General features: G+C 31.0%; 2 protein-coding genes across 5 annotated transcripts; one reads left to right on the top strand and one right to left on the bottom strand.

Annotated features, from left to right (window-relative positions):
* Positions 1 to 683: 683 nt before the first annotated feature.
* On the top strand, positions 684 to 8,334 carry LOC106772222 (putative RNA polymerase II subunit B1 CTD phosphatase RPAP2 homolog). 3 transcript variants are annotated; one of them, XM_022785602.1, is made up of 8 exons: positions 684 to 978; positions 1,079 to 1,268; positions 3,708 to 4,328; positions 4,588 to 5,370; positions 5,457 to 5,650; positions 5,751 to 6,014; positions 6,963 to 7,121; positions 7,789 to 8,334. In XM_022785602.1, the coding sequence occupies exons 3-8, from the start codon at positions 3,740 to 3,742 to the stop codon at positions 7,891 to 7,893; spliced, it is 2,094 nt and encodes a 697-aa protein (XP_022641323.1). In that variant the 5' UTR covers positions 684 to 978; positions 1,079 to 1,268; positions 3,708 to 3,739; the 3' UTR covers positions 7,894 to 8,334. The 3 variants fall into 3 exon arrangements, with proteins under 3 accessions (XP_022641323.1, XP_014513956.1, XP_014513955.1); XM_014658470.2 differs by lacking the exon at positions 1,079 to 1,268 and having other exon boundaries at positions 684 to 955; XM_014658469.2 differs by lacking the exon at positions 1,079 to 1,268.
* Positions 8,335 to 9,301: 967 nt separating this feature from the next.
* LOC106772856 (protein WVD2-like 4) lies at positions 9,302 to 13,137 on the bottom strand. Of its 2 annotated transcripts, none has more exons than XM_014659468.2 (9): positions 12,798 to 13,137; positions 11,613 to 11,808; positions 11,152 to 11,499; positions 10,992 to 11,053; positions 10,727 to 10,804; positions 10,495 to 10,573; positions 10,342 to 10,413; positions 10,123 to 10,230; positions 9,302 to 9,936 (listed from the first exon to the last, which is right to left on the bottom strand). In XM_014659468.2, exons 2-9 carry the CDS (start codon positions 11,802 to 11,804, stop codon positions 9,502 to 9,504), a joined length of 1,374 nt encoding a protein of 457 aa, XP_014514954.1. In that variant the 5' UTR covers positions 11,805 to 11,808; positions 12,798 to 13,137; the 3' UTR covers positions 9,302 to 9,501. The 2 variants fall into 2 exon arrangements, with proteins under 2 accessions (XP_014514954.1, XP_022640706.1); XM_022784985.1 differs by lacking the exon at positions 12,798 to 13,137 and adding an exon at positions 12,413 to 12,674.
* Between the last annotated feature and the right edge of the window lie 13,306 nt (positions 13,138 to 26,443).

Below are 26,443 nucleotides of genomic sequence, written 5' to 3'. Positions count from 1 at the left end.
TATGAAAACTTTGTGAAGTGATTTAAAGTCTTTAGACAACTCTACTCAATGTTTAAATGATTAATGTCCAAAATAATAAAAATAATAATATTTTGATAATATTTTAATACTAATCATTTTGTGATTGATTTATGATAGTTTTTTTAATTATTATTTTTGATTCTAGAATAATTTTAGACCAATACACTTAAATGATATTAAAATGTTATCAAAGTATTATTATCTAAATAATAATAAACGGTTTTCTCAAATTGTAAAGCAAATTCATGAATTAGTTATTCCTATTATATAATTTCATTTCTTGCAAATAATAAATTACTAGATACAAATGCAATATTTAAATAGTTGGATCAAACCGATCAAATTCATTGTTTATTGAGTTGAGTATTGATTTCTTTTTATATATAAAACTCACTGTAAATCATTTATAAATATATATTTTTAGTAATATATGTATTTTTGTAAAAATAAAGATTAACAAATTGCACATAATAATCCATCATTGTTTTCCTTTTTATTCGTTATTCTAACTTCTTTATCCAAACATATCTTATGTTTTTCTCGTCTAAAGTATTTCTCTTCTTTTTCTAATTTTAAGTTTTTAGTTTAATTTGTTTAAATTATTATTTAATTAAAATATATACACATACAATATAAATATTTGAAAGTTATGGTTGGAATAATCCGCAGCTTCAGGGTGCACTCAAGAACGATGCTCCTCTCTGAAACCCGTTTTTCCCTTTCCCTCTGAAACCCAAACGCCAACCACGCTCGACGACGAGGCAGCAACAACACCACGGTCCCCAGCCAGCGGCGCCACCCTTCCAGCAGTAACACGGCGGTCCCACAGTCAGCGGCTGAGCAACCCTAGCAGCTACGGTCCTCCCCAGCCAGCGGCGGCGCCTCCCTCACTTCCCAGCCAGCCAGCGGCGTCTCCTCCCTCCCTCCCAGCCAGGTTCAATTATCATTGTTTTATAGGTGGGCATTTTCCTATCAATCTTGTACACAAAAGGTAAAACCTTTTTGTGCGGCTCGTTTGAGCCTTTGTTAATTTGACATTTTTTTCATTTACATGTAGACACTCTCCAACTTAAGGCTTTTTCAGCTGCCATTAAGAGATTAGATCCTACCTTGCCAAAATCTAAGTTCAAAGTTGTGAGTAGCAGTAGGAATAAGTTATATAATGACAGACTTCAAATGTTAAAAAATAAAGCAATTGAGCTGAATATTAGTGAGCAAGTGTAATTCCACAAGAATGTAACGTACAGGTTAGTCCCAGTGAATTTTCAATCTTTCCTCCCTCCTTCTAATGATTACAAGAAACATTTTCATTACAGTATAAGCTATTTAAAAAAGTTAATGTTGTACAATGCATACCTTTCGTTCCTTAGTTGATGGCATATGGTAGTTATCAGTCCAGCTAGCGGTTAGTGCAAAGTCGGACATTTCCTTTGGTTTTTCTTGTCCTGAATCCCAATTTCAGATTGATGTCTAAAGTTTCCAAACTTAAGGAATGGTTAGGTGCCTTAACCGTCTTGTTGCTCTTCATGATTAACCAAACACTTATTTTAATTCCATAAAGAAAATTCCTAAACTCTATATGAAGTTCCTCAAGTGCAACCACAGTACTAGCAATCTATATTTCTTGAATTATACAAGGCTGTGGTATTTATTATAAAGGGCAAGGACATGCACAGTTTCCCAATTACTACTTGAACATGACAGGTTTCTGTTTTCACATTTGCATGATGTGAATACAAGTTAAACATTTTTTCTGAAATTCATCGATGAGAATTTTTACTTCTTTTCCTAGATTTTTATGATCAAAATGATCGGTATGATTGAAAGTGACACTTAAATCATTTTTCATTAATGGTTTTCAGTGTATGGCGCTTATGATTACTACGGTGATTTTTATGAGTTCATAATGAGTCCTATAAGTGCATATCGCTGCAACTCTTTGGTTATTTATACTAGTCAATATACATTAGTTCTTACCTTTTTGATTGAGAGTTTCGTTTGAAGTTCTTCACTAAGAGCATGCAATGATTGCTACCTCTTATTTGGTCTTATCTAATTCTTCTTCCAATGGACAATTTCACTGTCGCGAAAATGAACCTCCAACAATTATTAGTATATGATTCAAGTGTATATGTGAGACAATGTTGTGGTGACAGTGTTGATCACATGTAATTTGATGCATGATTTTTGCATATCTTTTGAAGCTTCCTTGGATATATGGAAGTTTACATTTGTAGTTGTTGTGTAATATATTTAAGATTATATTTAAGGGGTACATGGGGATGGATGATAAGAGAAAATCTGATGTACAGTGTTTGAAGTTGTATCCTTTAGTGGATCTGTACCAAATATGATGAAGTCATTTAATGTATTTTCTGATTTTACAACTAAATGTGTTATTGATTTTAAATGTAATTTTACTCATGAAAAGTGGGACGGCCTGTGGGCCAAAAGCAACGTGGGACGGGTCAGAATGTTCAGCCTGCATTTTTAAAGCAGGGTGAGTTAGCCCAATCCATTTTGCGAGCCAAGTACGGGACGGTCCTAAATGGGCTGGGCTGACACACATTGCCACTCCGATTGATACATTTTTATTTTTATTTTGAGTATGACCAAAGCCACATAGGGATTTGACTATTCAATATGAATATACTTAGAAGCTAGAACCCCAGTCCCTAATTTGTTCTATGGAACCGTTTTTCTCCAACTCTGTTGTCTGAAGAAGAAAAAAATTGAACTGAGGAAGAAGCGAAACATTTTTTAACCCAAAATCTTTTTCTTTCTCCTGTTTGCACCTAATCGTAGTTTCTTCAATACCCTTCCTCTTAATTCTTCTGTGACCACTTTTTTTGTGCATGCTATCGAATTTCGAGTTCAGTTGTACATGGTGACTTGATTTATGATTTATCACTTTATTGTTGAATAAATTGGGACTTGTATGGAAATTTTTCTGGTTTTTTGCGAATGTGATGTGTTGTAGGATATTGAATGTGTACTTCTAGTAAAGTGTTAACTGTGTTTGATGGATGAATTGAAATAGAATGAACAGTGGTACTCTAAAGAGGATTTATTTTCTTTTCTCTTTAAAAACTTTGCTTTTACACCTTACAAGAAAAGGGTGGTTTCATTTTTCTGTTTTTCATTTGCTTAAATTTTGTTGTTTTATGAGAGTGAGTCTTGGGGAAGAATTTTAAGCCTATCCACCTTCACCCTTGTAATTATTTTGATGAGAATTTGTGTACAGATATTGGACATGTTCTATCATGAGTAATGAGGGTTCTCATAAAATGGTTCAAAATATATTTTTTCTTTTGATGTTGTTTCTTGTATTTGGTTTTCAGTTTGGATTGCTTCCAATTCAGTTTGGAGAGTGAAATCAGATTTGTAACATATTGGATTCGATTACCTTCAAAAGCACATTTAGGCATTAACATTTTTCATGAAAACTCGATTTTGTAGAAGCTAAGACTTGTGCTAGTTTTGACAACTCAGTTTGCTGACTTAATGTTGATTAAAACTTATGTTTGCAAGTTTAATCCAAACGTGCACTTGATTTTCAATGCAATGATTTCTTTTCCTTTCTCGATTGTGTACTTTAACTGAATTACGGTTTTGTTGTGAGTTTGAATTTTATTAGGTTGAATTGTTGAAGGAATTTATTCTAGTGTGCTTTGTGCATGATGCAGTTCTAGATATTTGGTTCTGAAGCTTCTGTTCAATGGCAAAGGACAAAGTTGTTTCTGTCAAAGATGCAGTTTTCAAATTGCAAACGTTACTCCTTGAAGGCATTCAAAATGAAGATCAGCTGTTTGCTGCTGGATCTTTGATGTCAAGGAGTGACTATGAAGATATTGTAACTGAACGGTCCATCACAAACGTGTGTGGTTACCCACTCTGCTGCAATGCTTTGCCGTCTGAGCGCCCTCGAAAGGGTAGATACCGGATATCACTGAAGGAGCACAAGGTCTATGACCTACAAGAGACTTACCTGTTTTGTTCTTCGAATTGTGTTGTTAGCAGCAAAGCTTTTGCTGGGAGCTTGCAAGTGGAGAGATGCTCAGCTTTAAACCCAGAAAAGATAAACAACATACTTAAGTTATTTGAGAATTTGAATCTGGAACAGACAGAAAATGTGGGAAAGGATGGAGATGTAGGTTTGTCCGATTTGAAAATTCAGGAGAAAACTGTAACAAGCAGTGGGGAGGTGTCTCTGGAGGAGTGGGTTGGACCATCAAATGCAATTGAGGGATATGTGCCAAAACCAAGGGAGCGTGAATCTAAGGGTTCACGGAAAAGTGTTAAAAAAGGTTAGGATTTTCTGGTATTCTAGGTAATAGTGAGAAACCATAGATAATGAGATAGCCCTATGTTATTACTTGCTTAGGAGTATCTTGTTTATTATCCTGTTTATTCTTAGGCCTATGGATGATTTATGACCTAGACTGTGAAGGTGAAACTGAGGACTTAATTTCTGTGAAATGGAACAGTGTAATTACCGATTCTTATCCTTTTTTGCATTTCAACAAAGTGAGCTTTAACAAAGTGAGCTTTGCTTGTAAATTGCAGGGTCCAAAGCTGGTCATGGCAAGTCATTCAATAACAAAGATTTAATTAACAATGAGATGAACTTCGTGAGTACTATTATTATGCAAGATGAGTATAGTGTTTCAAAAGCATCCCCAGGTCAAACAGACACAATAGCTGTAAACAGGCAACCTGAAAAGGTTGGCCTTCAAATTGTCAGGAAAGATGAGGATAGCATTCAAGATCTGTCTTCATCTTTTAAGAGTGGTTTAAATTTAGGTACCTCAGAAAAAGAGAAAGAAGTATCCAAATCATATGAAGCAGTGGTCCAATCCTCTCCCAATCTGGCTAGTAAGAAGAAAGATTCACATTCTGTTTCCATATCAGAAAGACAATATGATCAGGAAAAGCATAATTCCTCAAGGAAATCAGTTCAAGGTAAAGGGGAGACAAGTAGAGTTACTGTTAATGGTGGTGCTTCCACTTCCAATTTTGATCCTGACAATGTTAAAGAGAAATTCCAAGTAGAAAAAGTGGGTGGATCGTGTGAGACTAAACTCAAATCTTCCCTTAAATCTGCTGGTCAAAAGAAACCTAACCGCACTGTTACTTGGGCGGATGAGAAAATCAATGGTGCTGGGAATAAAGATCTTTGTGAGGTTAAAGAATTTGGAGATATTAGAAAAGAATATGAGTCACTAGGTAACGTAGATGTTGCTGATGATGAGGATATGCTACGTCAAGCATCGGCAGAAGCTTGTGCAATTGCATTAAGCCAAGCATCAGAAGCAGTTGCATCTGGAGACTCAGACGTCATTGATGCTGGTAATTACTGTTTCTTTTACGAGTTATCTATTTAAATATTAATTGGTTTCCAAACGGTTTTTCATCTATCAATGAATCTTATGCAGTTTCTGAAGCTGGAATTACTATATTGCCTCGGCCACATGATGCTGTTGAGGAAGGTACTATAGAGGATGATGATATACTACAAAATGATTCAGTTACTCTGAAATGGCCAAGAAAGCCTGGAGTTTCGGACATTGATTTCTTTGAATCTGATGACTCATGGTTTGATGCTCCACCAGAGGGTTTCAGTTTGACTGTAAGTCTTGTCAAATTTTTTAGAAAATGCCAGTCTATTTTAGTTTTCATGGAATATTCTAAGACACCTTGCGGCTTTTATACTTTTTGCATAACTTCAGTTATCACCTTTTGCAACTATGTGGAATGCCGTCTTTTCGTGGATGACATCATCCTCTTTGGCATATATATATGGAAGGGATGAAAGTTTTCATGAAGAATACCTATCAGTCAATGGGAGAGAATATCCTTGCAAAGTTGTCTTGTCAGATGGTCGGTCATCTGAAATAAAGCAAACATTAGCAGGTTGTCTTGCTCGAGCTTTTCCTGCACTTGTTGCTGGGCTTGGACTGCCAATACCAATATCCACCTTGGAGCAAGGGATGGTAAGACCTTTAAGTTATCTGTGTTGTTGTGGTTTATATTAGTACGGTTGTCCATTAAGTCATTGCAGTTCTATTATACTCTAGGAGGTCTGATGAGGTATACTTATATTATTCATTGGGACTTATGTTCATAATCTCTCTTCCACCAAAACATGTACAAAGTCTCACACACTCACAAAATAGGAAATCAAAGTATGATGCTAAAATGGACTTTTAAACGGTGGAAAAGGCAAAATCATATCGTATAATCTTTGTGCAAATTGATTTGGGTATTGCTTGAAATAAGAGTCACATAGAAGTTAAGGTAATGAGTCTGAAGGATAAATAGTACATGTGATTGAAAAGAATATAAATTGCTTAGGAATGAGGTGTTCACCCTGTACTCATTTACTTCCTCCGTACAATTTCAATTCCTTAATCTTTAAGTGGCTCAATTCAGGGGAAATCTGCAATAATTGGAAGATACCAAGTTGAATTGGTCTTTAGCACGTAACAAATATTGACTTCTCAATGCTGGAAGCAAATACTAAATTGATTTATCCCTGTTACATTGATTTAGCATCTGCACCACTTTAACTGCTTTAGATTGACAATTAGTAGGGCTCTTCCATTTTAAAATTTACCTTATTGTCTGAGAAGATGAAATATAATTTTGAGAATCAGTTTATAAATTTGTGGAAGTAGAGGGTGTCTTGGTGCAAAAAGTCATCACATCAGCCTCTTGTTGCAAAGGCGAGGTTGGCAACTATACATCCCTCACATATTGGGTCCAAGCATTTTTTTTTTTTTTTTTAGAAATGTAAGAAATCATGGGTTTAATTAAGGCTACGAGTTGCAGACAGGTTTGAGATGTAAACCTCATATCTGTATTGATAGTAGTCTTATATTACCTGATGACTTGTTTGTGTGTTGATGAGTTATATGTTAGTTCTAAGGACTTTTTTTTAGGCATGCTTGCTGGAGACAATGTCATTTGTGGATGCACTTCCACCTTTCAGAACAAAGCAATGGCAAGTGGTTACTCTTTTGTTTGTTGATGCATTGTCCGTTTGTAGAATACCTGCTCTTATCTCATACATGACGGATAGGAGGTCTTTGTTTCACAAGGTAAGGGACCCTTTGTTTAGATCATACTTACTATTTTATATACATTATTATAGAAGTAATCTGTTTGATGTGCATGAAACATTACATATTTATGTTGGATTGTATAAATATTACGGCCAAAGAGGGACAAACTCTTGTTATGCACCGATCTTTTGATTGGGGTAGTTCAATTAACATTTAATATCTCTATTATTCATTTGCTAAATCTGGTTACTTTTCATCTGCACTTCCTTACAGATGTTATGTTTTCTGTTTATGGTTTAAATGGGAGCTTAGCAACATAAACCCTACGCAAATTAGCCACCATCATGTGCTTTTGTCTCCTTCAGCTTTAGACTTGATACCGTCACATTTATTATTCCATAACTTAGTTCGTCTACTGTGGTTCTCCTACCATGGTTGTGGACTTGAAATTCTTGTTTGCACTCCAATGGCTTCGCATCTTGTAATGCCAGGCTATTTTTTTTTTTTCCTTTTAATTTGATTCCTACGTGTACGAGTGTTGGGGTTGCAAAAATACGTATATAAGATGGAATTTGGAGGCTAATGATGATATCATTTTCTTTTGTTGTTTTATCTGTTTTGTCATGTCAGACTTTGATGTATAATTTTGAACTACGCTTTTATATCTGTTAACCATTGTTCTGTTATTGATTTGGTGAAACAGGTTTTGAGTGGTTCTCAAATAGGTATAGAAGAATATGAGATTTTGAAGGATCTTGTTGTACCACTCGGCCGGGCACCCCATATCTCTGCCCAAAGTGGGGCATGACAACAAATAGGCCAAATGTTGGAGTTTGTTCATAAATAGGCCAATGATGAATTGAAAAATTACCATTCAATGGAGTGTGTTTATAACTATCACATGCAATGACAATAATACTAAGCCTCAAGCAACACTGAAATCAGATTTCTTTATGTTCTATGCTGGTTTGAAGGAGTGATGAATGCAAAATTGATATTGTTCCAAAATATTGTAGTTATAAAAAAAAATCTAAAATATTGTCCCATTAACTGGCAGTTTGTAATATTTTGTGCCAAACATATGTAGAAGGCTCTGAAGATGTCCATTGGATTTTCTTCTGAGCTCATGTCAGGATGGGGACAACCACATGAAAAAAATGACAGAATTCCAAATTCCTTTACTGAAGCGATGCCTATTTCTTAGGCTTCTTTTTCCCAGCAATATATTTGAAAGAAAAAATGGCAAGTATCTGCTGACAGATCATATTAGTTTTGGTTTGCAAGACATCGAGCGTGTATTAGTATTTGTATGATTATTAGTATGGTCAATTTTGGATGAAATTGATATTTGTAAAATTGATTCTTGTGAGAACAATAATAATTTGACAATTAAAACAACCATATACAACAATATAATAAATAATGTAATAGTATGAATAAATAACTGATAAACTGATTTCAGTACCGAAGTGATATATGTAATGTTTGTGCTTTTGCATTAAAAGCAATAGTAAAATTTTGTTCTTTGTTTTTCTTTTAAAGTTTTTCAACTTAAAATCAATTTTTAGCATGTGAATTATGATTCAACCTGAAATTATATATACACTAACGCCATGTTTGGTTTTATATTCAACCTGGGAAAGGTTTAAAGAACCATGTTAGTTGAAAAAAAAAGTGGTTCTTGTTAAAATGATTTTGAAGTAAGACAATTTATGTTTGGGTGTTACTATTTAAAAAAGGGTTAAAAAACAGTTTAGAAGTAAAATTTGAGTCTTTTCTTTTCTTCAAGAGTTATTTTAATTCTATCAATTCCAAATTTATTAGTAATTCTTTAAGGTGCCTTTATTTAAATAACTCTATGTTCTCTATGTGTCAATGGTTTTTAATTAATTTTTCTCGAGTATGCATTAACTATCGGCAAAATTGGAAGCAATATCCATAGTTGAATTTCATCAAATAAATCTATGCAACTTTTAAGCCAACTTTAGGCATATATAAACACAGTATAAAAACTTAAGCCAAATCCAAAGCAGTTTTTCCTTGAACATTGCCTACAAGTTCAGTATTTTCCTTTTTAGTTTGATTTATGTGATGGATGAGAGTTATCCTTACAAGTAACATGGAAGGGGACCCTCTTGCATTTGTTTTCATCATGGGAAGCAACAAGAAATTGTCTTTTAGTAAAAATGTTTACTTAATCATAGGCAAGACACATGAACAGTTTGGTAAATAATGAATTAACAAAATATTCATTACAAACAGCAACAGTTCAATATAACAACAAGCAACCTATCTTGAAGTGCAATACAAGATTATAATGAACATGAAACAATCTCTATATTCACAACAACAATGAAATAACTGGTAACAAGGAGTCCTATGTTTATATAAATACTCTCTGGCTATATATGTGAATCTACACTCCCACAGTAACCTCGTATGATACAATCTCGGGTGTGGATGAATTTAAGACCAGTGCATCATTCTGAGTAAGCTCAGTTTTGGATTCTAGCTCCATGTCATCTTGATATTCAGAATTGCAAACTGGAGGATCATGGCATTCTTTATTGTTTCCTGTGCCTGCTTTGACATCTTGGTTGATTTTAGTAGGCTTCACAGAATTATTCTCAGTTTTTCCAATTGCAGTTTCCTGAGACTGCAGCTTGGCTTGAGTTTTTCTGATTGGTTTCTTTGAAATCACTTCTTTATTAGTACCCTTTACCTTTGCCTTGGTTGAATCATTTTGTTGCTGTTTTGCATGAGGAGTAGAGCAAGATTTATCATCTGAATGGTTCACAACATATCCTTTGTTCCTTCCAAGCTTAGGAGATTTTGGGCGTGTTATAGGTATCTAATTGGTTGATAAAATACATCAAAAAAATGAATGTAAAAGGTTCTCTAATTAAGAATTGCTTCCATAACATGAACCTACTTTTGTATTACTATGACAGTGACCTTCTGTTGCCACAAAAGGTTTAGAAAAACAAAAACATTAAAGGGCTTTAACAGCTGTGTGAGCATGTGGTGGTTAAATTACCTTCTTCAATTCAACTTTTGGAGGAGGTTCCTTGTAGAAACTTGGCATTGGAGTGGCTTTGAATGTCATAGTCTTCCTCAATTGCTTGATCTCAGCCTCCTGGTTTTCCTGCCAGAAAATCAGAAGAAAAAATGAAAAAAAAAATGATAACCTGGTAATGGGAGCTCAAACCACATGGAACATAAATTACTGAATTCATTTAGTTGTTGGTTTTGACACCTTTGATTTCTCTTGCTGATTAGTTTTCTCTGCTTCCTTTTCCTGAATTTTCTCTTCTAACTTTGAGAAGAACTGAGGGGAAAGGAGAAAACAGGATTAATGTCTGGAATATTCAATATTAACTTCAATAGGCTGCAAGGTTTTAACAATCACCTCCTTCCTCTTTTCTGCTCTTTCTTCCAATCTGAAGGAAAATCCAGAACCACTGCTTCTCCTTCGAGGAGTATGACTTCTGATAGCACATAAACAAAATTTCATGAACATTTTAGCTAAGGAAAAAGAAGTATGACATTTTCAATGTGAAACATTACTCAAATCCTAATGAGATTGGCAGACACACAAGGACAACATAGTGAACTGAAAGTAGTAGTGTCAAAAATCATACGAAGTTGTGGAGTGAGCATCATCGTCCTCTTTATTTGGTTTTTCAGTTTTTGCTGGGGTTGAAATCTGATCAACAGGTCTGCAATAAAGTAAAAAAACCACAAGGTGGTAATCCCATCAGCAAACAGATATAGATTGTAGACTAATCTCCTAAATGTATTTAGTGTTCACTACAGTTGAGTTCACCATAGACTGAAATATATTGATACAGAACCTGAACACCATAAGTTAGCCAAAACATAAAGAAGAATTAAGCAAAGACTTACAAGGATGCCTCAGATGTAAGGTTCTTGGAAACCACATTCACCACTGGAGAAGACTCTCCAATCTAGTAGATAGAATAGAAGTCATGAACAAGGAGACTAATGAAGAGAAGCTACAAAGCTACACAAAGAAAGAAACTGAGTTGGAAAATAGTTTTTGTACCTCAGAGCTTTTAGGGCTAGTCATGGATGTTAAAGAGGTCTTATGGTTTGAATTTCCAGTGTTTTTATCAGACTCCTTTGAGTTAACTTCATTGTTTGTCAGCCTGCTTGAACGACGAATAGAAGGCTGAGCTCTGGCCCCATTAACATGCTTAGTTTCTGTCTTCACAAGATTTCCATTAATGCTTTTCTTCATGACATCTCTAGCAGCTGATTTGGCTGGGAAAGAAAGGCTCTTGGAGAGGTTTGGCCTGTGTGTTTGAGGTGAAGTTTTGGACTTCAAATTGGGTTTGTCTTTGGTGACAGATTTGTTCTTCTTTGAAGCAACATCACCTTTGCCACCATGTTCCTAACCAAGTTCACATGAATTAGTTTAGAAGGCAGATCATGTACAGTGTATTGCAATTGTAAGCGATCGTTAATAGTTCAACTGAAGACACAATTCTGAAACACAAAAGGTACCTTGGCAAGTTTTGAGTTTCTACTTGCTGTAGATTTGAGCCCTTCAACTTTTACAGTGGATTCAGATGCCTCATTCTTGGTCTGAATTTCAGCATTGCAACTGTTTTCAGATTCCTTGTTTATGTTCTCATTAGTTGTTTCCCCAATAACATGTTTCTCGTCCTCCATAGCAACTCCATTGTCAGATTCCATTGTGCTACAAATAGTGACACAAAAAGGTTGAGTTTAAAGTTGACAAGCAGTAAAAGTTTCTGAATCAAATAACTATATATAGACAACAAACATGTATTTATAAGTGTTTTTATGTCAGATCAGATTCTTAACCCCATTAAATTGCAAGATTGGAATCATTGGGCAGTGAAAGATGAAATCATTAAAGAACTGTCAAATCTCTCATCCACTTTATGCGACACTTTCGACTAACTCCATGTTGTTTTGCAGGAAGGACTGATAGCTTCTACTCCTGAGCATATATATGTATACGCCATTGCAATTCAAAAAAAGCTAACACACTCAAATCATAGATTTTACACAGAATTTCAGATAATCGCTACGCTTTGATTTTGGTATTTATTCTAGAGGTAGACATTCTCTGAAATGAAAGTACTATTAAGGACAGATGTAACTCGAGTAAACAGTGTCCCTTGATCCATCTTAATGATCATTCTCTGCAACAATTTACTTGCAACCTCTCGATTTTCAATTTCTCAACTTGAATACAAATTCTCTACTAACAGAAACCAGAAAGAACACTTGAATTCATTGCAGTTTTGCAATGTTTGACACAAATCTAGACTCACATTTTTCATCATCTCTTTCTTTACGATTATTATCCTGAAATAAGATGGATAAGTAGAAAGAAAACGAAGCTACATAATATAGCATCAATGAACATTCCATTGTTCTTCTGTATCCTCCTCCTGCACGCAAATCCTCATAATCCAATGCTACAGTTTCTCTCAACAATAGAAAAAAAAAAAGCAACAAAGAATGACATTGGATCTTAATTCTCAACACAGACCCATATAAGATGAGCTTGATTTTTATTGAAAACACACGCAATCCAGCAAAAGAAGATACAAAGAATCCAAATCAGAATAACAAAAGGACAAAAAATGCATCCCGGAAACAAACACAAATGTGGGAATTCAGAATAGATGACAGAAAAACAAACACTAGGGGTACCTCTTAAACTTGGGATTTTGTCTGTAGCCCTTGATTGATAAAAAGGACTCAAGAAATTCAGAGACTGGATTGTTCTAAAGATTGGTAGAGTTACATGCAGAAGACAGAGTTTGAATAGGAATTTGTTGGTGGTGGGTTGGATTAGAAGCACTAGAAGAAGTGGATTTTTAAGTGTATGTGAAAGATGAAACTGAAAGATGGAGTTGGTGACACTCAGGTTTTCATTGAAGATATGCAAGATAGATTTGTGGAAAGAAAGCTCAAGTGGGACTAGCTTTCAATGAAGTGGAATAGATAGGAACTGCCACAATGACTCTTCTACCACTCCCTCAACATGTAACTGTCACAGGAATCTTATTCATATTTTTATGTCTCATGTTCTTTTCTTATGTTCTTCATCTTCAATTTTCAAACACGGTAAATCTAACAAAATTACATCATAAATCCAAAATTAACATAACTTGTAATAAGTTTACCATTATTCATGAGGAAATCTACTGTTTACTCATGTTTGTCACTGACAATTGCCTTAGCATTTGAGGTGAAACCATTAGGTGGAATCGAAAGTTAAAAAACAACATGCTTGCAATGTCTTTGTTTCATTATTTGATGATGCTAATTAACAAAAAAGAAATGATTATATTGTCTGTGTATGTGAATGAATGTGCAGTATATGCATGTGATTAATGTTTAGTTAATTAGTCAAGTATTCATTAGAAAGATTAATTAATCAATCATTGCGTTCATATATGATCATAAATAAATAATTTGTATCTGTCTATGTAGCCCCAAAATAGAAATCATTTCTATCAATGCTTCAAACTGACTCTGGGAAGAGGGTGCCACTGCCAGCAAAATTTGTTTATAATAATATGAGAGAATAAAGTGATAGAAAGGAAGGTTGCATAATGGAAACAGAGAAAAAAGAAGAAACAATAGCTCATTAGTCTCTCTTTTTTTATTATCTTTTGTAGATTTTGGTGAGAGACAAAGATCATTCACAAAATATTTTAATAATTAATTAATAGTATTGTTTTGGCTTCTTAGGAATACATTAATTATTCATGAAACTCATTTTTCTTTTCTACCATGAGTTTTTATTGTTATTAATTCAAATATGAATTTAAATATTGTATTAAGTCAGATAAAAAAAAGAAAATTGAATATCTTATAAAATATAAGATTTATAATTGAATGTCACCAAAATATATAAATGTAAAATGTGAAACAATTATGTGGTTGATTTGATTAAGAAGATGATTAATAAAGGTAAATGCATATCTCTTTTCTTCTTCACTTCATCAACTTCAACCATGTACCTCTTCATATGAGTTTGTGATCAACACAGCCCTCATACATATTTTAAATCAATGGTAATAATTAATACTTTTTATTGCTGTGTTCAAAAACACACAGAACACAGAAAATTTATATTAAATTTAAGGTCTATTTTAAATATATATTATGTGGACATTATGCTTTGAGAGTGTCCAAAAGGTTAACTTCCCATAGAAAAAAAAAATATATACTTTCAAAAGCACATAGGATTTGTATGAGTGTGGAAGAAGTTGCAAAGTTAAATTTTAAAGAAAGACAAAAATTACAGTTAAATTAGTTGAAATGGTTGGAATTTTACGAACAGAAACAATACTTTTACTTATATAATTTTTTTTCGTTCATTTAATATTTTTTTTCTTCTAAAAATATAATAATTTATTTTGTTATGGTATTTGGGCTTTCTTATACATGTAAATATGGTTTTGTTTGTAGCAGAAGGGCAAGAAAGTGAAATAAGGAAGGAATGAAAGAAAACATAAGCGACTGTTAAGGAAGATGGAAATGCTTGGGGCGAACATCTGTGTCTCTTATCCTATAAGTCAACAGTCATAGCTGTAACTATCACAATTCCACTCCTACCTAATAAATTCTTACTATATATAATTTTATTTTTTAAATAACTTTTAAGATATTTTTAAGTTTAATTCAACTTCATAAAATCGGTCTACCTCTGATATCATGTTAAGAAGTATATTTAAGTCTAACTCAATCTCATAAAATGAATTTATAAAACAAAATTTATATCTACTTATATACTTTAAATTAGTCTTATTTTATATCATTATAGAATTTTTAACAATTAAAAATATATTTAATTTAAAATTGGTATACATATTATGTAAAATAATACATTAATTTTAGTTTAATAAAATAGAATATCTTGAAAAGATACGAACACGTTAAAATCTTGTATTAGAAAAATTAGAAAGTTTTGTGATTTTGTGTCAATTAATATTGTAATATTTATGGTGAGAAAAAACAAAGTTGATAAAGTAGTGTTTTTATAGGGTTGGAGTGACGTGGCACGACCGTGTAACGTGATTGTTCGCACGTTAGGCTTAGCACCTGGCGCCAACCATGTGTGAGCTGTCATAGAGTTGATGATCCAACGGTTGCTGTGATCTGAAGCCAAAATCAGCGCCGTCCATGTCAGTCCAAAATCCAAATCATTCTCCACGTTTTGGTGTGCCCCACCTTTTATTTTCTTTCTAATTAAAATTCTTACCATTTTTCACTCCTTTTTGTTGTATTCCATATTGCTCATCCACCCAATTTATTTATTTATTTATTTATTTTATCGTAAGTTTCATTTGGTTTAATTTATTATACAGTCCTCCATTTACGACTTTTCATTTTCAGATACCCGTAATTAAAATATTTTGTTTAGTATTAATAATATCTTATTCATTTTTTGATCCATTGGTGTATTTAACTTTGTATTTTATATCAAATTTGATTCAATAATAAGATAAAATATTACAAATTTTAATTTTTTACATTTTTCTAATATTTTATTCGGTCTTGTATTTCATATAAATTTCACATGACATCCATGATACGCAATCTTCCAAACTAATTTCAAGAATTATAATCTAATTGCGGATCTTGAAGTTAGTACTAATTCATATATATATAAAAATTTAAGGTTTAAGATTTAGGTTCTATCAATTTAAATATATAATAAATAATAAACTATACATTTGTTACTTGTAAACAAATTTGTTGTTTGTTAAGAAAACATAATGTATTTAATATATTGTTCATTTTTGGAGCTTTGTCTTTTAAAGATGTTAAAAAATGTATATTTAATTTTTATTTTTATTTTTTTTTTACTCCTAAGTTATATATTGAAAGTATCTAAACTTTCACTTGAGATTTAAGAAAAATTAAGGTTTATTTTAAAAGCACCTTTTTCATTTTCTCAATTAAAGACTACGACAAGAAGAGCTTGTCTTTCGCTATGACATATCTTCAAAAAATAGGTTTGAAATGCCAAATTTTTCTTTTATAAGTCTATACAAATGTGAGAGAGTCCATATATAAAATATATTAAAATTAAAAAAATACTTTGAATTATTCACTAATTTATATATGTAAAAAAAGTAGGAAATCAAGACCCTCTCAATTATTAAAAATAGTAATTACTGGTACTTGAATTTTTTTCTCATTTCTACATTGGACTTTTATACTCAAACTTTAAATTTGTTGAAAAGATCAATTATTCTATAGGAAATATTGTTAATTTTAAAATTCAAACATTTGTCACGATTTTATCTTTAAAATCATTCATAATAATAGTAATGAAAGAAAATTTATCATCAACTTCTAACTAGAACGAAACTTTAAGTTATATCAAAACAAATACCAAATATAAGAAAGACAAAAAAAAGTATATATAATATAATTAATACTTTTAACTATCTTTACTATGTCTAATAAGGTAATCTCAAAAATAAATTTAATTTAACTAGTAATTTGTTTCTAATGAATTATATTTTTATATTGATTTTTAACGATGAAATTTAATTCTATTTTTAAATTAACATAATGAAACATGTTCTGAAAGCTTCTCCAATTATTGGTATTCAAGGCATGCATTGTCTTCATCGTTGCTACTGATATAATAATAACAATAATGGACGGGATGATACTGCAAATTTCATAAAATATTATAACTTTAAAGCTCGTCCTTTCATTTAAATACTATTATATCAACGGTCATAAAAATGCATCATCTTGTCGTTTATATTCTCTCCAGAACACCCTATTATAGCCCATTAGGAAAAGCCAAAGGAAAAAGAAAAGCGTAGAGAAATGTGTTTCATATTCTATTTTTTTTTTCGTCGATGAGTGTGTGCATGATTGATTCCTGTGTGAATTATTGTGTTTCATTTATTTTGCGTTGATAATTTGAGAAAATTTAAATTCATTTATGTTTTGGTATGAGTTAATAGAGTATTGTCAATTTTCGGATAATTTTGTTACGTGTAGTTTTTGTCTGGTTGAACTTTGAGGTTTCTGTTCATCTAACATTACTTGGATGGTACTTAGAGAAGATATTTTGATTCTGAAATCAGTAGGTGATTTATAAGGGTATTAAATGAAGTGATACATGTGTGTGAACAATCATACTTTAAACCTTTATTTATTGTAGTTGTTATGATTTTTATATTTTTGTTGGCCTAATTACGGTCCAATCAGATCTAAATTAGTATTAGTTGGTTGGTTCCTAGATATCTTGGCTAATATGACCTTTATTTTACAATCGATCGATCAGGTTATTAGTCTGTGGGTGATTGGCCCAAGGGTGATTAGCCAGAAAATTATTTGCCTAAGGGTGATTAACCCATGAGGTGATAGACCCGAGGATGATCGCGGTTTAGTCAGTTCCTCAATCAACCTGACTTACTGACCAAAAAGGTATGTATCATATACTAGCTCTCCAAGCTCGAGTACTTGTAATTGAAGGGACAAAGGGGTTTGAAAAGAAAAAAGTACTCGACTCTCATCTATGTCGAATGTTATAGTTCGATGAGATGAATTCATTAATTAAAGCTAATCCTTAGTTGATAGAGTTTTCGAGAGGGTTTCCTTGGTTGAAACTCACCCTTACTCAAATGTTTTAGTTCAATCAGGAGAGGTTCCTTAATTGGAACTCGCCCTTAGCCAATGAAGTTTTTGGGAGGGATTCATTGGTTGAAACTCATTCTTACCCAATGGAGTTTTCAAGAAGGATTTCTTAGTTGGAACTCACCCTTACCCAATGGAATTTTCGGTAGGGGTTCATCGGTTGAAACTCTCCCTTATCCAATGGAGGTTTTGAGAGGGATTCCTTGGTTGGAACTTACCCTTACCCAATGGAGTTTTGAGGAGGGGTTCCTTGATTGGAACTCACCCTTACCTAATGGAGTTTTTAAAAGGGGTTCTCGGTTGGAACTCACTCTTACCCCGATGGAGTTTTCTAGAGGGGTTCCTTAGTTGGAACTCACCTATACTCAATGGATTTTACGGGAAGGGTTTCTTGAGAAGTTGAGGCCAATCAGAGGCTGAGAGGATGAAATTTAGTGATCGACTAAATGGCGCTAAATGGTTGAGGTCGAATGACTGAGCCAAATGGTTAATGCTAAATGGTTGAGATCAAGTGGTCAACTTAATGGTTGAGACTGAAAGGTTGAGGCTAAATGGGTGAGACCGAATGGGAGAGCGAATGGTTGAAGCCAAAAGGTTAAGGCTAAATTGTCTAGCCAAATGATCGAGGTTGAATTTTTGAGGCCAAATGACCAACTGAATGATTAAGGTCAAAAGGTTAAGGCCAAATGGCCGAGCCAAAATGTTAAGACTGAAAATTCGATGAGAAATCGAGCCTAAAAGGTTGAGACCGAAAGGTTGTCGTCAAATGGATAAGGTCAAATGCCCGAGCTGAATGTTTGAGGCTTAAAGGTTGAGGTCGAACGGTTGAGGCTGAATGGTCAAGCTAAAATGTCAAGATCAAAAAATCAAGAAATTGAGGCCAAGAGGTTGAGGTCGCAATGTCAACATCAAAAAGTTGATATAGAAATCAAGGCCTAAAGGTTGAGGCCGAATGGTTGAAGTTGAATGATCAACTGAATGGTTAAGGCCAAATGGTTAAGGTCGAATGGTCGACCAAATGGTTGAGGTCGAAATGTCAATATTAAAAAGTTGATAAAGAAATCAACACTGAGAGGTTAAGGCTAAATAGTCAAATCGAAATGTCAAGACTAAAAAGTCGATAAATAAATTGAGGCCAAGAGGTTGAGGATGAATGGGCGACCGAATGGTTAAGGTCGAATGACCTACCAAATGGTTGATATGTTTCTCATTGACGTCTTCCACTACTATATTATTCATCATGTTCCTTGTGGTTATCATGAAATTAAAAGAAATGTTTGCTCAGTCCCGCGGTAGGCACCAAAATGTTTTGGTATGGGTCGGTCTAGTATTGTCAATTCCAAGACAGCTTTGTCCTGCATTGCTCTCGCCTCTTGTTTATTCGGTCTTTGAAGTCTTTCATTCTTTCAACATCACTCATATATCTAGAGAATGTACACTTCAATGATAAAGTCAATAGATGATCAATCAAAAAGATATTAAATGAAATGTTACATGTATGTGTGAACAACCATAAGTTATACTTTTATTTATAGTAGTTATTGTGAACTTTACCTCGTCGTTTCATCAATAAGTATGACTTCTTGACAAAAAGATAAGTATTATACAAATTCAATTTATAAATTTAATCTAAATAATATGGTAATTTTAAAGGTTTTTAAAAGTTTATTTTCAAAATTTAGGTTTGAATCTCTTTAACCAAAATTTTAAATATGAAAAAAAAAACATTTCTTTTGTTAAAGCTACTTAAACAGGTTCTTTGATGTATATTAATTATAAACTAAACTAAAATGCTAACCTAAAAACAATTCAATAACAAAACATCATGTTATAATTAGTAAAATTAACAATTTTTATAACGAGTGCTTTGAAAGTCAAATGTAATAGACAAACACAAATCTTTTTCATGTATTAAGTAAAATATTTCAATTTTTTTAGGGTGTTCATTTTTATATCATTCTATTAATTATATTAAAAAGTATATACCCAATGAAAATAAAAAAAATACGTTTTTCTAATCCAAAACCCCACTCTCCCTAACTCATCCCATGACTAAAAAAAAATCTATTTTCAAGCTATTTTTTTTATTTGAAAAAACCAGAAAATCCGTTAGCTTATTACGGATTCTTTTAATTCTTTTCGAAGGAACAATGATTATATATGAGTTGCAAATGCTTTTTGTTTTGATTGTTTCTTTGGTTCATTTTCTTGTTCTATCTGTATATAAATAAAATCAGATGTGGATTTTGTCGATGATACATTGCATTGAAAACAAAAGCAGGGTACTTGGAGAGTGGAGGAATGGGTTGACGGCAGCGCGTGGGTTTCACGCGCAGACATCGAATTAGGGTTTGCATGGGTGAAGAGTGTTAGTGGACCACACCATTGATGGAGTTCTCTATAGTATCTGCAACACTTACACATGCCATTAGACAACTAACTAATGCTTCTTGCACTCTTCACAATGGAATGTCATACAATTATTTGATGCATGCATGTGTCTCAGTTTCATATCGTATTTCACAATTCTATTATTCTTATTGTTCTCTAATTTCATTTTCAAATCATCATTAGTTACATTTTTAAATTTTAGATTGTATTAGAAGTCTCACATCCACTAGAGATAAGGTCAATTTATAAATATAAGAGATACAAACCTTACCTTACAAATCGGTTTTGTAGGATTGAGTTATGTTCAAAAATCCACTTTCTAACATGGTATCAGAACCATGGTCAAAACCTATCCTAGTTTCTTGTTTCTTGAACATTTCTATTCCATCAGTTGTCGAGCCGTTATTGGACCACTTAATTTTTACTATCACGCACGTCGGTTTTGTGAAATTGAATTAGACTTAAAACTCACTTTCTTAATAGATTGTTTTTAGGAATTGAGATAGATGACACTTATATTCTAAATTCATAGGAAGCTAAGAGATCTTTAAGGTTGCCTTTCATACTACAACCTGCGTGTTGCTGTCACCCATATGTTCATGCTCTTTCTAACTCATGAGTTTGTCACTACCTGCAATACACTAATAATTAAGTTAAAACAAAAAGCATATAAAAAACAAAAATAGTCAATCAAAACAAATAAAGCACAACACTTTAAAATTGGCCAATTTTCTATTTTGTGTAGATTTAAAATATTATTAGTAACCAGAGTATAAATATTAAAAAAAAATACTATGCTATTATGTTTTCTTCAATTCTATTATTGATTAGTTGATGTGAAGTGTACATCGTAAGAAAAAAATAAAAACTTTTTCCACTGTGGAAATCACTTTACAATCACATTAATATTTGTGAACTTGATAATTTCTAAATAAATATATGTTTATTATTAAAATATTTATTACTATCATTTTAAGTTATTTTTTTTGTGAGTTTTGATTAAATTGAAAGAAATTTGTTCTATAATGCTTTTACTTTTTTTTTATTTGTTAAAATAATAGTTATGTGAAATTAAGAATTTTCACTTGAATATAGTAGGTAAGAACATGTTATAATACTCGACCGATGGTGTTAGCGGCTTGAAGGAAGACTTATCTCTTTACAATATAGTTGTTCTTAGTTTTAGGGACAAAGGGTTAAGACAAAAGTTGAGAGAACCATTTTAAAAACTTATATATCATAAAGTCTTTCATGAATAGTTTATATCTGAAACAAACATTGTAATCATAGAATATGAGAAGTGAAAAGTAATCTTTGAAGAACTAAATGAATTTAATAACTAATTCTCAATCTGGGTAATATTGATTTTAGGAGTTCACTAGTATTGAAATCTTAAAGTTACAATAATAAAGAAGAACATTACCGATGATTATGATTCTTCGGAAACAGTCAGAAATTGTCAATAATAGGCTATTACCGACGACTTAGCGACAGTCTGAATATCATCGATAAATCTCTTGTCTTTAACAATTATCAAAGGACGAAAACTTTCAGTAATTACCGAAGGGCATAGGTCGTCGATAATTACCGAATAGCGAAAGTCTCCAATAATTATCGAAGGACGAAAGTCTTCGGTAATTACCAAAGGACAAAAGCTTTCAGTAATTACCGAAGAACAAATATGAAGTTGAGTATGTGTCTAATTTGAAAAAGAATTTGATATCTTTTAGGGATATGAAGAATAATGTTATATTAAAGATGAGAAAAGAATAATAAACTATATGAAATGATCTTTATAATATGATGAAAGGTATATGAAGAATAATGTTGTATTAAAGATGAGAAAAGAATAATAAATTATATGAAATGATCTTTATAATATGATGAAAGGTGTAAGTGGTTAAATATAGTCTTAGACTCTCTTTTTTCATAAACAAAAACTAGACCATATGTAATGAAGAGGAAAAAAAAATATATTAGTTCATTCAAACTTATTGACTATGCTATTTTTTCTATTAAGATAAATTCTTAAGATATGTATTTGATTAATAAATAGCTTATAGTAATGAATACAAAAATTACTTATAATCATCACCAGTACACAATTTACTCTTAGTTATATCATCTCACTCTTCTTTCGAGATTAAGATCCAAAAATAAATGAACAAAAAAAATCCTAAAAAAAACTCATTTAAGTTCACAAAATGATTGGACATAATGAAGAAAACAAAAGTCTTAGTTCTCCCATTAAACTTGATATACATAATAGCTTATCAATACTATAAATATTTCTCTAGCAACTTAAAGCCTTTATATATTGTTTAATGACCATTGTTCTGTTCTTAGTTCCTATGAATCCTTTTGCAATGAAGATTTTATCATTCTCATACAACATGTGTTGCATTCCTTTATCTTATTGTTGATGGGAAGTTATACTCTTTCATCTAAATTACCAAAAAAATTCATGTTTAAATTTATCTCTAATTTGTCAGTGACTAATTTAAACATTAATTCTTTTGGTAGTAAAAAATCAAGGTAGTTAAAGTTAGAAACAAATTTAAAATCTAATTTACAAACTAATTATAATTTTTTTATTTATAATAAAAACTATTTTTATACTAATTTACCAATACTTTTTAATTTATAAATTAACATTTAAATTAGTTATTATAATGACTCATTATTTTTTGTTTTTAAAATTAATTCTTATTTAAAAATTTTATTATTCTACCCCTTTTTGTTATTTAAATTGTGTATGTGCTGTTGTGATGGTGATTTTTACTATAAAACTAACAGACACACATATTATATATATAATTAAGTGCTTGTATATATAATACTAAAATTTAGGAATGTTTTTTTGTTAATTCAGTTTAATTAAAATTTTGTTGCTTGCATTTTACAGAATATGTAGTTTTGTTCCTTAAATTTCTGTACTTAATCTTAATCTCTATTTTTTTTTTAAAAAAGTTCACAGTTTTTTGTTGCTATTTTTTATGCAGTATTGAGTTCTATGTTTTGGTAAATCCAGAATTTGGGTTCATGATTTTTTTTACATTTTTTATACTTTAATTTTAATTATCTGTTCAGTTTTAGAACGTTTAATCTTACACTTAATATTAATTAATTAAAACAAAAAAATTAAGAATTATATTTATTTTAGGTACAATGTTTTTCTTTCACAGTCATTTAGGCTCAATTATCCTTAAAAATAAAAAGAAACTTACTAATATCATATGTTAAAACACTTACATAGGCAATTTATTTATAATTCATTAAAAATATAATAAAAAGTTAATTTATTACATATAAAAAGTCCTTTAACCTGTATAATCAAATGTTTACAAAACAAAAAGAAAATGCAACTGATTAAAAATTAAAGGACAAGAAAAATCACAGAAAAAAAAATAAAGACCAAATTACAGATTCTATAAAATACAGTATCGTTTCTGAGAAAAAATAAATAAAACTGAAAATTTATAAAATGAAGGATCGAAACTACAATTAAACCTAAAAAATCTTAACATGTAGGTAAGGTTTAGCTATAGCTTTACTTTCTCTAGCATAAATCTGTTTAATTAATTACATTTTTGTAAATTTTTTCTTCTTTCATTAAAAAGTTACTTTTATTTCATAGAGTTTTTTTTTTTAAAAAAAAATTATAGGTCGAAATTTACATTAAAAGAGTAGAATATTTTCAGAAAAAATTTAGGTGAAAGCAGAAAGTTTAATTTATGAATGAAATCATTAGATAGATTATCATAATAATATAATAAGAATATAAATATAGATTATTTAATTATTGGTTGATCTTAGTTTTCTTAAAGTTAGCAGTCATAAGTATGAAAATTTAATTTGGCCTATAATGTATGATTGAAAGATGAAAGCATGGGTTTGTAGTGTTTTTCATAGGTAAATCCATGCTTTCTTCAAAGGTTAGAATAAGCTTTTCAACTTTCCAAGTGACCCCTCTCATTATGCAAATTACGTACCTCCTAAATCCATTTTCAAGACACATCACTTTATCTTATTATGTTTATGGAGAAAATAAAACTCAGCTAAACAAAGAAAATGAAATAAAAATGACACCATCAAGATGACAACTCTCATATATATATTTTCACTCCTCTCTTAATATATAAGAATTAATTTGTTCATAATTTATAAAACTTTAAGCAAATAGTTTTGTTATTTTAAACTATGCTTACAAGGTCAATGTAAAATTTCTTTGGAATAATCTTATAATAGTAAAGAATTAATGTATATATATAGTGTGTTGTTATTAAGAAGAATAAAGTAAATAGATAGCTTGTATTAATTAGGTAGATTATTTAGCCTAAGAAGGGTAGATTAGATTAGATAGCATTCTCATTAATTGTGATTGAAATTATGAAGTTGGAGATTTGACTAAGTGAAGGATGATACTTAACAATCAATTAAATCTTTTAAGAAAAAATTGAGGCATCAACACTTTTTACTAATCTCTTGATTAGAGGCCCCACATAATTAAATACTTATAATTAATTGCCCAACCAATCCAACTCATTTGTGTGCATAGGGGACCTTATTGACAAATAAATAAATAGGGTTTCATCATTGTTTTAGATTGGTCTTACAAAGGGTGATGTGGTGGTGTATAATATCAAAATATTAAGCAAATCCTTGTCATTTCTGTAAAATAATATAGCAAATAATTAGTGTTTTCATAATTAGGATTAGTTTAAGACTCGTTTTGTTGATTAGCTTAAAAAAACTTAGTTAATAAATTAAACGAGTTGTTAAGTAATTGAGTTAAATTTTAAATATGGTTCAACTTATTTAATCCAATCCACGTGGAAGTATTGATTCAATCACGTGCGTAAAATTTTGTTCAAGCAGATTAAATTAGCAATTTCAATTGTGTATAATATGTGAATAAGTTTAGAAATTATAATTTTAATTAAACTTGTTCCTATTGAGTTAAATTACATAAATCAAGCCCATTTTGTAAGAGGGGCCCAGCCCATACACTTTTGTTCCAAAGTAACATAGGTAAGAGAAATATATATATATATATATATATATATATATATATATATATATATATATATATATATATAATAGTGAATGATTTTAAATTTTCCTTTCATTCTAGTGAAAGTTGTTATATTTAGGACTTAAATTTTTTTGGTTAGAATTTTATTCATTTTGTTTTTAAAATAGAGTAATTTTAATTTTAAGACTTATTAAGAATCCATTTTCTTTATTGAGTTTTTTTTCTTTTCTATTTATGTTTTCAAAATACACTGTTTTTAATATTTCAAAAATAATTAATACGTTTTGAAACATTAAAATAACTGAACATCAGTATATTTTAAAAATACAGCAGAAAATAACAAAAAAACTCAGCAAATAATTCAAATTAACCTATTCATTAATTGAAATTCTTTAATTCCAACAATGGTTCTCCTTCAACTTTAATATATTATAAGTGAAGTAACTTATATTTTATTAGGCTTAATAATAATTTATTCATAGTCCGACTCATGAATTAAAAATAAATTAGAAAACATTAATACCAACTTCGAGTATTTTGTAAAAGTAAATATTTATTATAGTTAAAATAAAAAGTTTAAATATTAAAGATTTATTTTTAATATAAATTAATTAAAACCATACTTTGGATGACATGTAACAAAAACCTAATAATTTAGGTTCGAAATGGATGATATTGACCACAATTCAGTGTTAGTTCCATTGTCCTCATCACAGAATTAGGGTTGTCTGAACAAGAATTATTGAACTTAAAACCCCTATAATTCAACCACTCAAAAGTTGTCATTTGCTGTCACCCAAGCATTATATATAATATTATTTATATATAAGCATTTTCTATATTTACATGACTTTTTTTTTATAATAATATTTTAACAACATTTTTTTTTTACAATATTTTAACTTCATTTATATGTCATTACGTGATTGATCCAAAATTATTCAACAATTCTCATAAACACCACTATGGACCAATAACAAAATGACACATAAATAATATTAAAATGTTGTCAAATAAATATTTTGTCAAAGTATCATTATTTTTTTTTTTACAGTTCAAGTTCTATTAAATTTTACAGTACAAAATTAAACTACCCTCTATTAAAAATATCATATTAATTTATGTTTGAATAACTATACTTATGTTCTTATAGCATATTGTATTTGTGAGAGTATACAAGAGTTTATGAGTGAGGCAACAACACAAGCTTCTGTCATGAATGAAATGGAGACAGAGAGGGACATTTCTTACA

This window comes from Vigna radiata, chromosome 8 (assembly GCF_000741045.1).
Source record: "Vigna radiata var. radiata cultivar VC1973A chromosome 8, Vradiata_ver6, whole genome shotgun sequence".
In the NCBI taxonomy this organism is placed as follows: Eukaryota; Viridiplantae; Streptophyta; class Magnoliopsida; order Fabales; family Fabaceae; genus Vigna; species Vigna radiata.
This window is presented reverse-complemented; position numbering and strand designations above follow the sequence as displayed.